Here is a 17,623-nt window from a genome sequence, read left to right as displayed (position 1 = left end):
CTTGAAAACTTGCTGAAGGACATGAATCCAAACATGTTGATTGTGAGTAGAAATCTGAATGCAAATCATAAAAGCATTAACCTAAATGCCAATATACATGCAAAGTATCTACTACAATTTATTGTCAGCATTATGACATGGTAACAGCTTTGAGGCAAACTAACACATATTATTAGTAAAACAAACATAATTAGGACATTGTGACTGACTTTGCAAGGACATAAGTATTTAAACAAGCATTTGCCTGCACCTATCCCCAGTGGAGATAAAAGGGATTAAACTGACAGAAGTAATTATTAAATTGCTCTCATCATACTGAAGCTCCTAAAGCCAGGGTTGGAGCCATCTTTGTCCCTAAGACATAACACCTAAATCTGACATAATATAAAAGATGCTCCAGTTTGGAGACTGTGGCCAAATACAAGTCACATAAAATATGCATAAATTATCTTGATCTGACAGATGAAAGTTTGCCAATGTGTATTTTAACGCTTAATGTCAGTGGGATAACAACTGAGGATTATCTTTTCAGAGGTCTTTGCAACTTGCAAGACTTCTGAACAAGCCTATTGTTCAAAGCCCCGTCTGTGGAAGCTGTTAAAACTCCAAGCGTCCAAATACGGCAACAAACATTTGCTTCATAGATAACAAATCTGCAAGCAGTCAAGATCCAACCTGTGAATGAAAGCATTTGTTGGTTGATATAACCTGGAGTTATTAGAAGCATCAGGTGGGCTTTAAAAGACAGGTGTAACCGCAGCTACACCACAGGAACCATTTAACGAGGAAGAAAAAGAACAAGGTTTGGGGAGTGATGAACTGCATGGGCGAAGTTACACCAACACAGCCTCGGCACTATTCTACCATATTACAAAAACAGTGAGATCATGCCTAAATGTAAATACACAAATTAAAACATCCAAGGAGGAATAGATCCGAATCACGTTCAATTATTTTGCTTTGTAGAAGATTTTGATGAGCTCTGTTCCAAAACACACCACAGCTATCCTGATAAGGGAAAATATTTTATTATTTTGCAGCTTGCAAAAGATCTGCTCAGTGTCTTATCTATTTGAATAAACTCTAAAGCTACTATCATGCTTGCTTAGGCCCAGTTTCCTGTGCATGTCATGATGGTCTTTCTGTGTTTAATCAGATTTAAAGTTTGCCCTTAGCTTTGCCTGTCGTCTGGTCCATGAGAATATGAGAGCGGAGAGGCTGCCATTGTTGTACTCAATTGTTGAAAGAATGGGACGCTCTGATTGGGTTTGCAGAGTCGAATGGGTGTGTAACAAACACGCATCATGAAAAACAAAAATGGGAGCATTTTATTGGTAAGAGCTCCCAGACACTGCCTTGGGAGTTTTGTGTTTGTGTAGTGTTTTGTTTCGCATGCCCTTAGAGAGCAAAAACCTGCCCACTGTAGCCAATTTACATATAAAATGCGTTAACTTGTAAATGCAAGCAGTCGTGGCGTCATTGTACAGCAAACCTGACAGATATGATGGAAATCTTTTAATGGGTAGTTCGTGAACTCTTTTGAGGATTTGGAAATGTGCATCAGGACGCTAAATCTAAACCAAATCTGACTTCAAAACTTGGTTAGGATCCGAAAGAGAGAAAGAGAGGAAGAGAGAAAGAGACACAGGAATGCTGCCATCAGGCTCAGCGAGCGGGTCATTCGAGGACATCAGCATGCATGTGTGATCGAGTGTGTGAGAGAGGGGGAGCTACAGGATGTGCGGTGACTACCTCAATCAATTGAAAACACACGCGGAGCTAAACAGCCAGTAAAGAATACAAACAACAACAAAATCCCTCATATAAAGCAGATGCATTCACACATCACAAATGTGTGCAGAGCTTATAGCATCTTGAACCTATAAGGAAAGATCATCACAGAGATCCTAAAAGGCCAATAAAATGTAGAAATATTTGGGCAAAAGTGTGCGTTTGTGGGTGGTTTGTAGCTCCTCTCATGCAGAAAGCTTTTATATAGGGAAGTGACCGCTAACTTAATCCATGACTTGAGAGGATCCAGTAATTAAAACAGGCAATCTCACTTTGATACCTTTATATAAAATACAGTGCTCATGCAGAAGTCATTCAATCATTTAAGAGAAAAAAGATGACATTCAGCTGTTACATAAAACACCTGCTGTGGCAAAATAACCCAGAACAGCACAGCCAGCAGACGACCAGCGTGAGAAAAGACTTCCTCTCCTAAAGCCCCATCTCTAGACAATCGGGATTGAATCATGAATGAGAAATTATAGCTGTCTTCATGCATCCATGTGACCGGCGATGGTTGAGCGCAGGCCAAGTCAGTTCTGAACGACACAAACTTGGACTGTAGAAGAGGGAACAGAAAAACTGCCTTTTGTACAAAAAAAAAATGATTAAAACAAAACAGAAGACTGAGGGGGACACAAACACAATGCCAACCCTGTAAGTCATTTGAATCTAACCGGTAAATTTATATTATGTCGGACTGAATAGTTATAAGTGGTGGGAAACAAATTACAGACTGGTCATGCTAATAGGCACCCCTGGTTAAGTTGTGGAAAAAGCTTTAAAATAAATTAATGTTTACTGCTGTAGCAAAACGCACTGAAAAATGTAGGAAAATCGTTACTTTATTTTAAGCATGTTTAGTCAACTGGAAAAAGAAAAAACAACAGAAAAATGCACACTCAGGAAGAACAGTTTTTTTTACAAAATCACTAGTGGCACAACTGTTGCTGCCAATATTTTGTATAACCCTCCTTTGCCAACAGCACAGGACGTCAATTTCCCCTATAAACATTTCACAAGGTTGGAGCACAAACGGAGAGCAAAATATTCTAAGGCTCTTAGGTCTGGCAACTGAGACAACAATATAAGAGGGTTGATTTTGTGTTGGTGACCCATTTCTGCATTGATGTGGTCATATTCGATTTGGATCAATATCCTGCTGATGGACCCAATGACCATGCATTTTTAATTTTCTGAAAGAGACCGCAGGATTTTTATTCAAAATAGAACATCTTAAAACCCTTTAATTGCCAATAATTCATAAGGTTACGCATTCAAACGAGCTTCCATAAGGTTTACTATACTAGCTGTGGCACTAAAGGCCCACAGCATTAAAAATCTATAACCACTCCTAACAGTGGGCTCAAATATTTAGCCTTCACATTTAGCTTCACATTAAATCCAGTGGTAGTGTTGGTCAGACTCAGAGCTGAAGTCTCAACTGAGCTTGGCAAACTACAGAAAACTTTTTTTGTGGTATTCCACCCTTTTATGGAGAATAGATGAGACAAAATATAGCCATCTTTGGTGCAGTTCTTTAGCTGTGATCTTTTTATCCATCTTTCTTACCATGCATCTCACTATTAATGTTGGCAAGATAACACTGAATCAATACCCAGGCTAGCGACCAGTGCCTAAAAGAAATGGGCCTCTGGGTCACATCATGGACCGAGAGACCCACGACCTTCAGGGAAAGTCATGGATTCATTAAGTAGAAGTTCTTGGGAAAATCAATCAACAGCAAATTTTGGAGGCATTGTTCGGTGTGCTGCTAGTACATATTGGCCACGTAAATGGTGGGTGCAAGAATTTTTTTATAGCAAAAGTAAAACAAAGAAGAAACGATGGAATAATTAGTCTTTCGTGACTTGTGTTTACTCTTACCTGTCCGTCCTGGCCGACGTGCACCTGATGAATCTGGAGGTTTCCCTAAAATGAATAAATGAAGTGTCAAATAGTGAGTCAAGTCATTAAACACTGCCAAGTCTTTGATTTCCTACAAACTAGACGTAAAAAGCCAATGGTGAGGGCTGGAAAGTGTCGAACCAGTTTGTTTTTGCCAACTCCTACATGATAAGACAGCTCCGTTTTGCACACCGAGAAGTCGGCCGTGTTTACACAGATCATAACGAGAAGCGAATGAAATGCCCTTGTATTGATGTCAGCGTCTATATTATTTCTGGCTACATCAAGGCTTCTGTAAACAAAAATAATCTGCTTATGACACTGTAACCATTGTAAAACCTCTGAACGCCCACAATCACATTAACAAAAACATATGAGGGGAAAACATCCAAGGCTCAGCTGTTTTTTTTTCCGTTTTGCTAATTGTATTCATGTACACATGCAACTCTGTCTGAGCTTCCATATGACCAGAGTCGTACAGTCTCAGAGGCAGTTCATTTCCTTTTCAAGCACGCTCAAACCAATGTCTTTGATGAAAGGGGCCCGTTCCTAATGAAAACATATTCTGTGAGTGGCAGCTGGCAGAAGTGGGATTTTGTTGCTAAGCTTTGAACTCCGAAAAAACAAATAATATCTTGAAATAGGAAGAAGGCAGGAGGGGAATAAAAAAAAAAGCTGGGCTCAGCCACAAAGAGCAGGAAAAGCTTTAGAGGTTTTCTGCCTCCAATTTATTGTCTCCCTCGCTCAGTTTTGCATTTCTCACAGAAAGTCCTTTAGCACTATTACTGAATAGGAAATGAGAAAAACACTTGGTTGAAGTGTCAATTGCTTTTGCACAAATGTCAAGCTGTCACCCATGTACAACATGCATCATGTTGAGTATTTGATTACATGTATGCGTGTGTGTGTGTGTGTGTGTGTGTGCGTATACAGAGTGGCGCCATGAAACGATCTTTCTCCCACATCCTTGTAAAAATCATTAAGAACGATGCTGATGCAGGAATTTTTCTCTTGCAGTTCGTGTGGTTTGGGGGTAAAATATGATTTTAACTGCCAAACTATGTGTGCATGCTGTGATGTCTGATGGGGGTACAATGAGTCACCTGAGCGTTGGGCAGACAGAAACAAAACTCTGCAGAAGCTGCTATAAACTGTAAAAACAAAAGAAATTCAGACCTCAAGGCAACAACTTTAGCTATGCAGTTCAACTTGTTGAACTTTTCACTTTTTACAACGTCACAGACACAGGCTTCAATGATTTTACGCTGCAAAAACACACAATCTTACCAAGTATTTTTGGTCAAGTTTCTAGTGAAAATACCTTCATACACTTGAAATAAGAAAACTAACTTGCAAGTAACTTTTTCAGCAAGTTATACAAGCGTGTTATAAGGCAATAATTCCTTGAAATTGATTTTAAAAAAAAAAGGTTTTAATGCAATTGGCAGATTACAGTGCATCACAAAAGTGAGTACACCCCTCACATTCCTGCAGGCATTTAAGTATATCTTTTCATGGGACAACACTGTCTAACCCCGCTATATCTATAACTGAAGCGCTATGGGAAAATAATTTGTCCAAGGTTCTTGAAGGGTTTAATATTTATCTTTCATAAAAAGAAAAGGACATTTCTTAAATAAAAAAACAAGATAGTCAAAAACAGAAAAGTCAGTTGGATATTGTAAGTCAGTTCCATAACAAACTCTCAAGAATCTGGCTTCTAAAATGTGGCAGCTGTAGATATCATTAACTTTATTTCCAGCCAGCCTCTCAAACATGAATGAGGTGTAACAGATATGAGTTGGTTGAAAAAAAAAAACTGATGAGGTGCTTGTATCATTTAACAGACAAAACAAGTTTGGAAAATTGGTCCGATGTTGTTTGACTTCTGTCAGACGAGCACTGATAAAAACTTGCCTCACTGTCCTGTGTGATCTGCACCTCTTCGCCTTGTGGTACCTGGGCGATGTGCAGCTGTCCCTGTGGAATCTGAGACACAAGAGGAAAGGGACACAAGTTTTTATTTAAAATGCATGATTTTCTGACAAAGTGTGGTGCCGAAGCCAGTAAACACTGGCTTTTAACTAACTCACTGACTGCGGGATGCAAGTTCAAATAAATGAGAATAATCAGAAGGCGTTACGTGCCAAACAAACAACACCTTAAAATTCAGAGATGTTCAAATAAAGATCACACAATGTGCCTATATAAAGAAATTAAAGAACAGATTAGAATAAAATCACTGCAGCATTTGTAAGGCTTTAGGATTCTACTAAACATAAAGGAGTGGTGAAGCTTCCCAGGACTGGTTGGGCACATCAATTAGTCGTCCAGGAGATGACGAATAACATCTCAAGCTCTGCAGGGCTTAGTTGGCTCAGTTAAGGTCAAATTTTAAGATCCAACAATAAAATAAGAAAAGAGAGTGGAAAATGGCCATGGGAGAGTTCCAAGGCTTATGTTGTAAAACTAATACAGCATTTGAAAACAAGATCATCATACAATTGAATCTGGTGGTGGTAGCATGACGGTCTGGGCCTGATTTGATGCTTTATTACCATGACTTGATGTAGGTAACCATGAACTCTGTTCTCTACTAGAAAATACTGAGGAAGAATCTACAGCCATCAATTTATAACCTCATGCCTAAACATTAATTATATTCCAAAATGGCACAAAATGCAGCATTGGTCTCGAATAGCAGCATCTGCTTCAATCCAACATACAACTGTTTTACCAGATAGTCATTTCATTTAATCTACAAATCGTTTCTGAAGCATGATCCTGCTCAGTCATTTGAAATTTTAGATGTCTTTCATTGCTTCTTTAGCTCTTACAGGAAGAAAACAAATTCCAGAGTTATGCTTTGTGGGAGAACTGCTCACAACAAGTTTTCTCATAAGGTGTTTAATCTCACATCTATTGTTGTAGCTCAAGGGATGTTTGAAATCGAATACTTTAGATGATTACAGGACACTGGGAATTTAGTTTATTTACTTTTTCTTTAACAGCCCACCCATATGTTGCAGTGGGCCTCAATTTGACCTTTCGCCACGGCATGTGTTAATGGCCAGTCCATCATTCAGCATCCATTACTCTTTTATTAATTTATAGGTTGGTCAATATTTCCCCAGTGTCACTGTAGTGGGTGGTATGAACTATCCCAGGCATGCTCTGGAATTTGGAAAGCCAAATTTTAGAAACTAATATGTAGAGATAAAAAAGGTCTTGTAATTAAGAAAATGCTTTCTGAAGGATTTACAGAAAGTGAAAAATGAAACATTTGATACGCACCACCTGAACCTGTCCATCCTCACCAATACGATGGAACTGGACCTGCTGATTGGCCAGTGTGTAATGCAGGGTCTGCTGGGTGGCAGTCTCTATTTGAGCAGCTTCATCTGAGATACCTTCCTCTGCACAAAACAACAAAAAGATGAGTCAGTGTAACTTCAGAGCACGCTGGGCGAAAAAGTTCAGTCACCCAGTACAATTATATAGAATCAAATATGAAAGATCTGTAGCCGGAAGGCGTCATAAAATTACAAGATTCCTAATCTCTTTGGTTGCTGACAGTTCAAGATTTAAACATATTCATGGTGCAGCGACAACATTCTCAGGTTAGTGATGCACTGATAAATAGGTTGGTTTTCACTTGATCAGCAAGTGCTTCTATGAATCAAAACTAAGACCTTTTAAACTTTTCAGTCTATAAACATCAACCTCCTGCATAATCCTTACATTCGAGTTAAAAAAAAAAAAAAAAAAATCGGACAAAGGTCAGGGACACATTTCTTGGATCATAAATGACAATATTTCTGTTATTCTATAATTTTCTGCTAGATTCAAAATTGCTACATCTATTAAAGGACTTCAATACTGGCCAAATAAAGCCTGCAAGTCATCCCGAAAAAAAATATTTAGGCAATGAAAGCCTATTTAAAAAAAAAAAAAAAAGATTATTGATTCTAAGTGAAGCCAGACTACTTTTCTGTAATATAGTCATTTGTTTTATTTTCCATACACGTCACTACATAATACAGACATTTTGAAGATTAACACTCCCTCTTATCGTTCATTATTACAGATGTGTGGTGAATTATATAAAAAAAATGTTTCTCAATACTTTAGCTGATGAGGGATGGGAGCCCAGATGGCTGCTAAAAAAAGCTAAAGAGCTAGTTTCACACAAATGAAAATCCTCTTTTTCAGTTCATTAGGATGGAATTTGAGTCGAAACTGAATGATTTGTTTGGCCCCTCTATGTGTGCTGCATGTTGACGGATGTTGCATGTTGAACTAGCATTTGTGTTGAACACACTAGGGTGTGCATGGCTTGAAAAGGCAGGGCCTGACAATCCGCCCCTACGGTAGTATGGGCTCACAGGATATTAGGCTTTCCTCCGTAGGCCTGCTTTTCTCTGGTCAGAGGTGAGGGGTGATAACTCACAGAAAGTGGGAAGTACAGAATGCTTTGTGTATGGACTCTAAACAGCTGCAGTGCTACACTAGATAGCTACACATTGGTTCTGGTTGCATAAATGCGCATATACAGGAGATAAAATAAGATGTATTTGAATTCACAACCTGTGACGGTGTTGATCGCATTCAGGTTGTGCTGACAGCAGGAGATTAATGGCTTTCAAAATATAGTAAATATATTTTGCACCAGTGGAACTAACAAAACAAGCTGTGAGTTTTTTTCATATAAACAGAATCTGGATTAAATTTTTCTGCAACTGTGTACGTCTGCACACTTTCCCTTTTCAAGACGTCACACTTTCCTACACGCAAATTCCAAGAGCCATCAAACTTTTTTGTCACATGCATAAAACCAAAAAATATAAAATATACAGTTATACAGGCACCTGAGATCTATATTTTACCTGCCACCGTACTGCGTGGAGTGCGTTTGGAAAAGCTCTTCACTGCCAGGCTCTGGCCCCGCTGCTTGCGTCTCCAGGCGGTACGACACTTTGAATCAATGCTTTGCTTGATCCGGTACCAGTCTGATTCAGAGATGCCAAATTTGTGGAACAAGTGGCCTGAGAAGACATGGAGACAGTACATGTTGCAAGTGTATATTGGTCATCTCACTAATGAAGAATTTTTTTAATAATAAAGCGTGAGGTTTGTACCTTTGAATGCCTGCACCAAGTTTACATACACACACCACAGGGCACAAATCTCATTTCAGATTTTGGAAATGAAATAAATTTTATTAGAACTATTATTTTTCCAACGTGGAAAAATGATAAGCAACTTCACGTAGTTTTGAAATGCAATATTATTGTGGAATTTCACTAATCCACATGGCTAAATTTATACGTGCAGGCTCAAATATATTTATGTATCCTGAATGCAATTTTGTGGAAACTCCTTGTCCAAGTTCTGTGTTAACTGAACCCTTTTGTAGCCATAAACTAGTTTCTAGAGTAATCCTAGGAGGATATTTCACTTATTTTTTTGGTAAAATTTGTGAAGTTAATTTAAATTTGTTGGCTGTTTTTTATGTTCATCATCAATCAATCAAATTTTATTAGTATAGCACATTTCAGCAGCAAGGCATTTCAAAGTGCTTTACATAATTAAAAGAAAACAGCATGTGACATTGAATAAACAGTAATAAAGAGAAAGAGATTTTGAGAAAAAAGATTAAAAAAGATAAAAACATTAAAACCCGGACCCCTTTTCAGTCAGGGCGGAAAAGGGGTGTGGCTTACATTTGATAACACCATGTGCATGCTAGGGCTGTAACGGTACACTAAATATCCCAACACAATACAATATTATATATATATATAGTGATATAGCAAACATAATTCGCTACAATTCAATACATTTTTAAGATTTTCTGAAAGACTTCAAGGACAGATTGATTTTGGTGACTGTTTTGTGACCGTTTCATAGACCTGGATTAAATTAATTGAACTGATGTAATACTGGTGTAATAAATGTTTTTGTTATGCATTTGCTTTGTTTAAATGCCAATTGTGTGGCTTTGTGCATTTGGTTATGCAGAAAAGGAACCTTTTTTGTCTTATTCACTTATATTAGATAATGTAATTTATCCATTTCATTATTTAATTCATTGTAACTGGCTGTTTCATTACATGTCATTTTTAATGTACATGTGCAACAGGGTAAAAAATGTCATGTGTTATAGCTGTCATTTAATTCATGTGGATTTGACATAAAACTCAAAGTAGGATTTAATGTATCGATGGTCACAGGTGAACAATTGATACTGAGGAAAATATCAATAAATATTGTGAATCGATAAAATTGCACAGCCTTAGTTTATACGTATATATAAAAAAAACAGCCAGCAGATAACTTTTAAATTAAATATCTTGTTAAAATAAATGCCTAAATAATCTTAAAATCTGCATTTTTGAATAATGCAGAATGCAAAAAAAAAAAAAAAATGCAACTTGACATCCATTTTAACCACCACAAGATCTACAGGTTAAACACAATTTAGTTTAAGTATATAATCAACACATTAGCATTTAAAAAGTGAATGTAACCACTGTCTGAGTCCAGTTTCCATCTCCACACCTTTTCTCAAGTTAACACAAGCCTAACTGTGACTTTTCCATCTCCCTGCATGGAGATATGTACAGGTGCATTCACTAGATGACTGGAACCACATTATAAACTGTTAAGAGAGCGAGGGCCAACTGACAGCTCATTTCTATTTGGGTTAGCAACACAGTTATAACCTTTACTACCCGGGGATAGAAAATGAGACAGTGGGGTTATCTGATGGTACAGGTATGACACAGTCATACAGTCATGCAGTCCTTCTGCACCTGATGATCCTGCACAGGCAAGTCAGGCAGGTGCTCTTTCATTCTTATTTTATCTTTTTTTTCCTCCCCTTCAAGGCATAATGAGTCAACCAAGAGTGAACTAGCCCTGCTCTTGCCTTTACATATTTCTGTGTCAGACCGAATCCGCATGCAACTGCACATATGAAATGCAAAAGTGCAAAGGGAAAGAAGAAAAACGCCTTTGTGAATAACGCAAATGGAAAACAAAGAAACTCTGAAGGAAAAAAAAAAGCAACCGTTGTGTAAAGCGAGATTTTTGTTTTTTAACGCCATTTTTAAAATTATACATTTAAATGTTGCACATGGGTACTCACAAGAAACACAAATGTGTAGAAAAGAAACATTTAGAGCTATAAAGAGAAGTTCACTTGCGTATCCGCAAGTTGACCTCTGCACAGCTGGTCAAGTGGCTTGAAGTGAGTGTGAAAGACAGATCTTTATCTACAGCAAATGGTGAGTAAAGAGGTGCATGGAGGTCTGGGAGGAGGGGACATTGAACAATGTCCAACTGAAGTGAGATGCACTTTAGATACACAACGTGAAAAATAAGCACTGAACATGCTAATGTTTTCCTCAGTAAAAATATCTCTAATGAGGCTATAAACATGAAACATGCATCAGCTGTAAATAAGAACCCAACGATTCCAGACATCCAAAGAAATAAAAACAGATTAAATTACGGGTAATGAAGTAGAATGACAGAGAATAAGCACTGAACACATCCAAAATGTATTCAATACTCGGTAGAAAAGCCCTATTTGGTAGCAAAACCTCAAGACGTCTCTATTACAGAGAAACTAATGGAATACTCAGCTGGTAATGACCCATTCTTCTTCACAAACTGTTAAATGTTTAAAGGCCTCTGGGCCTCTTCTATGCTCTCTGAGCTTCAGTTCTTTTAATAGATTTTCAGTTGTGTTCATGCATGGTAGTTAACTCAATTATTCTAGCAGATATTCTGAAATCAACTAACATCTTCAGACTTTTAGCAGACTGTCTTGGCACATTTTCCTATTCATCCTTCTTTCAATTATACCTCTAAACACGGTATGTGGAATGACAAAGAGTTCAATTTTGTAGAACTGTGGCAGTCAGTTAGCAATGCTGACTGCCATTATTCTGTCTATGTACCAGAGTATATTCCCCCAGTATTTTGTTGCTTTGTTCAAATGTTGTGCAGCAAGCATTGAATAAGCTTCAGCATGATTTTTCTTTATAAGCTATACAGTGAATGTTGGATCTGTTGTGGCTCAGTGCATTACCAGATTTCATGAAAGAAAAACTGCTCATGCTAATTCCAGGTCTTTCTAAAACCCTTTCCAAGTGCACTTCTGATATTGGAAAAGTTTTGTCGTTCATGTTTTGACACCTCTGTCAGAAACCATCCCAGGAGCACCAGGTCATGGGCTGCATTGAGGTGAAATAATTTTTTTTCCACTTCACGACTATTGCGCCAATATTTCTCACAGGGAATTTTCAGAAGTGTAGAAATACATCTGAAACCATCAGTGTGCTCTTCAACAATAAACATTAAGGTTTTGAGAGAGCTCATTGATTTTCATGAGATGTTTCTTGTGCGATTCCTTGGTAATAAGAAGACTTTTAAAACAGGGCATTAGTAAGGACTCAACCGGCTGTACCAACTTCATATGACAGAGAGCAGGATTGTTTTCTAAAAACTTCCCATGCCTTCACACCTACTCTTCTTAATGCGTTCAATACTTACTTAGTGTCATTCTACTTTAATTCATGCAACTTAATTTATGGACCTATTTGTTTGGATTTCTTTGGATGTGTGAATTACTTGGTTTGGTACCAACATATGGTTTGAGTATTATGTCAATAGTCTCATTAAAAATGTATCTACATGATGTGTTCAATACTTACTTTCTGGCTTTATGCCTCATTATGTCATGAAGGAATATTTCATTGAACTATTTAAAAGGGATAAACTTTTAGAACATGTTACAGCTGATGACACTGCTATTACGACAGCATTATGGGGCTTATAAATACAAAAGTCTATTTCTAAAAGAGTCACTAAAGATAAATCTGTCAGCCACTGAAGGCCCAGCTCTTCTCAAAGACCTACTGAATTGAGAGTGACTCCATTAACATCTTTCAACCAGACATGTGCATGTCATTTAGAGTTTGGTATGTACTAAAATGTGGTGCACATTAATGCGTGTATGGTATGATGAATGCATGTTGTTGTAAGCCGCCATGGGAATACAGACTGTGGTCTGTTTCAAAGATCCATTCAGCTCTACCCTGAAACGGAACAGGGACGAAATGTGGGAAGGTCTCAAGAGAGTTAATTTATTCCTACAAGGATTTCAAACTAGATTTTACAACCTTTACTTGTACTTTACAGGAATAATGTGGTAATCATAAAAGAGAGGGTGGTCTGAGCCATTTTAGATGGTGATATTTTCTGTTTAACCATCACAGATACTGTAAGAACTACAAATCAGAATCACCTGCAAATTCAGTGGCCTTTTATATGAAAAACGCCAAAAGGTTTCCTTTACTCAGATTTAATTAAGTGTTTTGGACTTCTTTTCACTATATACTCTGAAAAGAAGGTGAAGAATTAGATGATGCAATGACATGTCAGTAGTAAAACTAAAAATCCTCCTAAGTTACACTGTACGTAACAGGAAAAGCTATTTGGCCTCCGTGAAGGAACACTGTAATAACTGTCAAAAATGACGCTCTCTTCATCATGCAGCAGCGCCATTTCACATCTAGTGGTACTGTTGGATTGCATAAAGGTTATAAAAGGAGGAGGAATCCCTTCTTATTATCCAACTTAATCTCACTTCAGCATCTAGATGGTTGAAACGTGGACACACTTGGGTGAAACCAAACTACAATTGTCTCTAACGAACATAAAAACTGCTTTGGCACGGACTTGCTGTTCTGGAAACCTATGACCACAATCTTAGATGTTCAGATGTTCTGTTTAACCACCACAAATTGCTAAAATTGTGCAGCTCAGATGCAACTTTGAGACATTTTCCAAAAGGACCTTTTACCTAACACTTTTGGGATCTCATATATGCAAGTTAAGGTATTGTGAACTATTTCTCAGAGCCTGCTCTACCTTCTGCTTGAGGTAACGTGAAGTTAAGTGATGTAGTCCCCTGTCAATCATAAACCAGCAACGTTTCATGACTTACATCGAATGCCATAGATCATGAGAGGGTCTAGTTGCTTCTTTCCATGTTTCCCTTGCCCGGAGAGATTTGACATTGCCTGGACCTCCCGGTGGAATAGGTAGTCCAGCAGTGTCAGAGCCATTTTCTCTGCCGTGCGGCAGTTTGTGCTGATATAAAGCATGTCAGATGGAGAAATTGGACAGCGAACCCGCATCTCTGAGTTGTTATCATCTCCCAACCAAGTGCCTTCTGGATAATCTTCTAAAAAAGTAAGAGAAGAGAAATAGAAAGGAATCAAGAGAAAAGGAAAGGAAAGGCACTTCTTGAACCACAAGCCTCAATGTTCTGCTGCAGTAAATCCATGAGAGATGTGAAGCACTTAGGAAAACCTGCCTAGATCCCTATATAAATAAATATAAAAGCTTAATTTATATGTTCCACTATGGACTTTAATTCACAGGTTGATAAATATTACAAAAGTCAGCATAAGATTTTGTAATACAACAGCACCCCCATGTGGTTGTATAAAATAACTGATTTAATTCTGGATCTGTGAGTTATGTGGTGTTATAGTTCTGTACTGCTTACCACTTTTACACCATAGAACACAAATGGTACCATGTTAGCAGTGCTGACTGCTAACATGGTAGTAGCCAGCACTGCTGACTGCTTCCAAAGAGCTGAAATAAAATAAATAGTTTGATTTTGATACAATTTCCCTTTTTTTTTTTTAAAGTTACCCAAAAATTATTAATAAACTAATAATAATGAGGGTTTTATTTAGCTTTGTTAATGTAAAATGAAGCTGCAATCTCTAAGCCGAAGCCAAGCCACTTAAGGTTAAAACGCTAAGACAACAACATGAAAATGAAAACCAGTTAAAATAGTCACGTTATCCTTTTCAAAACAAAACATTGAAAAAAAGATCTACAGAGGTTGTTTTTGGAAAATCATTGACATCAATGCTGTAGTAGTTTTTGCTTATATAGGTTTCACTGCTAAAAGGAAATAGATGATGCAAAGATGCAGGCCAACATAAATCACTGGAAGGAACAACAATAATATCATGAAGATCATTATTATTATTTAGCAGAAAAATGAAAACCAAACTTTTTATGCTTATTTTATTGTTTGTGATATTTTAAGTCACTATACGTTTTAAGTCTGTCTTAATCCTGGAAGCCTACCTTGGGCCAGGGGTTGCAAATTAGCTACAAACCTGTTTAATATTTTTGCCCCTTCTAAACAAACAAATTTAACAAAAAATTTAGGTTTTTTTAAAAGAGCCTTTTTTTCAGAGCAGTAATATTTTAGAGCTAAATGTGATTCTTTGTTTTAAGGCAAAAAGAAAAAAAAAAATCACAGAAGTTTGTAATCACAAATCTAATTTAAAAATTTGACTGAGAATGGTAATCATTTGTTTTCTTTGTGTTAGTTTAATAATCAAGACTTATTAAACTTTCTGTGCCTACGCACAAATTAATCCCGCCTCCAACATAATCAATCCATTTATTCAAATCCATTTACGGCCATAAAAGCAGCAAAATAAAAACATTAAATATAAAGGGTGATGGTAGATTGACATTTCTGAATAACAGACTAGGTCTTACCTTCTGCATTGAGTGTGATAAGGGTGACATTTTGACCATTTTGTGCACCGCCAGACTGACCACTGTTGGAAACAGAGTCACTGGCCTCTGAGCCGCTCTCTTGTTCCTCCTGACTCTCTTCAGCACCCGGCACTTTAACCAGAATGGTATTCTGTCGCCTCCTGGCCACTGTGCTGCAAAACCAAAATAAAATATTTGACACACTGATACATCCCAGTTGTAACAGGCTAGATATACTTTGCAAGAGAATGACTGTTGTTTTAATTTAGGGCTTGTAAAAACTAGGGATGATCCGATTACAGCTTCCTAGCTGATCACCGATCCTTAAAAAGCCTGACCTACCGATTCCAATGTTGGCCAATATCATTTTTTTTTTTGCCTGAAATGTTGCTAAATATAGCAAGAAAGTATATGAGTTGGCAACAGCGGGGTGACTATTGTTAACTGCAAACTTGCAAACATGAGCTGGTGGGCCGGTCCGTCAGTCAAACCTCTCTCACAGCAGAGCAATGAAGGGAAGTGGTTCATTTTTAGACCTTTACTCAGGTAGATAAGATTGGGGGGCAAGATCGGCGTCACATGCAAGTATAAGCAAGTCACCAATCTCCCCAGACTAAGGAAATCGGTGAAAATTAATCGGGGCACCCCTAGTAAAAAACATTTCTGAAGTGATTTTAATGGTGGAAACAACCAAACTTGCCACTTAACACTAAATTCATTGTAAACTCCCCCTAATCCATAGTCAAAACTATACATATTGCCTCAAGTATATACAATCTCACAAATATTTGTAGTGGGGTTGTAGCCAGTCTTAGACTTCTGGCATATCCATGGATGCATATTAATCTCCTGTCTTTGCAGAATTGGTAGAGTTTATTATAGCAAATTGGTTTTCTGGGACAGACTTGGCTTTAAGCCAACTAGACTTCAAGGGTCTTTCCAGACATATGAAGTTAATTCCTCCAGTTTTTATGTTTGTTTGGAATAATTGTCCTGTAGAAAAACCCAATTGTGTTGCTGCTGATTTGAGGTAACATAGTTGGTTAAATGCTGGTGGGTTTGAAAGCTTTAACTTGACCTTTACAAACATGGTTCTCATCACTGATGCCAAATAGCTCAGTTCATGTCTCATCTGATCATAAGTCCTTTCTCCCTTAGACTTCTGAATAGTGGATCTGAGCAGTTGGTTGTTTCAGTCAAGCCCAAAGGTGTCAAATTTGAAGCAGGGGGCAGCACTGGTACCAGTACAACAAATATCATTGAACAAAGTCGAGGGGAGTAAAAAAAAAAAAAGAATACTAATTATTCATACTCAATCAGCTAATGTTCTCCAAACATCCATCAGGTTTATGGATGTTTGGGGAACATCCATCAACCAGTGATATCAAAATGTATGCAATCATTCTGTAAAAAATAAAAATCAGAATGATAATTTCTACAATGATATTTCTGTCAGCTGCAGAACTACCAAACATAGGAAACAAAGGCTGATTATGGGTTGATGGTATTAATTTAGCCATCTCTCCCGTCTCCTGAAGCTCTTTGTTTCTTTTTTTTTTTTTACAAAGCTCCATGAGTTACTGCAAGAAGTTCGCTCCTCACCTATCAATGTAACAATCTAATACAACTGTTCTTAACACAGCTTTAAACACATTAAGCGTTATGCATTTTATCTATACTGACATTAAAATCACCCAAAAAGCCAGTGCTGAGCAGCCTATTGACAGCAAAGGTCTGTGTCGTTAAAACTTTTAAGACAGACAAACACATTTATTGATAAATATCAGCGGACATCTGACATACAGATAAATATAAACACAAGCTGCTTACTTGCTGAGCAGATTTTCAAGAGGAGTGTCTTCCTGGTTTAATCCCTTTGTGTGTTCTCTGCTAACAATCACATTTGTTTGGGGCACAACGCTGAAAAAGAAGATTGAAACAGACATGTATAAAGCAAATTACAAGATTAAAGCACAAAAATGAAAAAAAAAAAAAAAAAAACACTTGGGAGTTTACCATCGAACTTTGTTCCAAGTTTGAGTGGCACCCTGGGGAGAACCTGCAACCATAGGAACTTGTACGGGGCTCTTTGCACAGGGAGGCATGCTATCAAGTTTGCGGACAAGGACTTTGCATGTTGCGTCTAATGACTGTAGCTTTGACTCAATTCCTTCCAGGCGCTGGCTAATCGACTCGGTGAATGAAACCAGAAGATTCTGGGTATAGAAACGGTAAAGAAATTCATGCATTTGATCAATCCAACAGGAAAATTAAAAATAAAGTCTAGATATTATAAGAGCGTTGACTGGTGATTTAT

At 37.6% G+C, this 17,623-nt stretch overlaps 1 protein-coding gene across 2 annotated transcripts in view; it reads right to left on the bottom strand.

The window, feature by feature from the left end:
* The window catches only part of banp (BTG3 associated nuclear protein), a 40,181-nt gene that overhangs the window by 19,433 nt on the left and 3,125 nt on the right, over positions 1-17,623 (bottom strand). For both annotated transcript variants that reach the window (XM_017305529.2, XM_008411479.3), the window contains exons 4-11: positions 17,323-17,522; positions 17,137-17,226; positions 15,307-15,479; positions 13,718-13,957; positions 8,586-8,744; positions 6,994-7,115; positions 5,617-5,688; positions 3,679-3,723 (exon numbers count right to left, since the gene is read on the bottom strand). In XM_017305529.2, the coding sequence (XP_017161018.1) occupies positions 3,679-3,723; positions 5,617-5,688; positions 6,994-7,115; positions 8,586-8,744; positions 13,718-13,957; positions 15,307-15,479; positions 17,137-17,226; positions 17,323-17,522 (1,101 nt within the window). The remainder of the gene's footprint in view (positions 1-3,678; positions 3,724-5,616; positions 5,689-6,993; positions 7,116-8,585; positions 8,745-13,717; positions 13,958-15,306; positions 15,480-17,136; positions 17,227-17,322; positions 17,523-17,623) is intronic.

Source organism: Poecilia reticulata, chromosome 6 (genome assembly GCF_904066995.2).
Source record: "Poecilia reticulata chromosome 6, P_reticulata-male-v2, whole genome shotgun sequence".
NCBI classification, from domain to species: domain Eukaryota; kingdom Metazoa; phylum Chordata; class Actinopteri; order Cyprinodontiformes; family Poeciliidae; genus Poecilia; species Poecilia reticulata.
The sequence above is the reverse complement of the archived record's forward strand: the minus strand, read 5'-3'. Positions and strand labels throughout refer to the sequence as shown.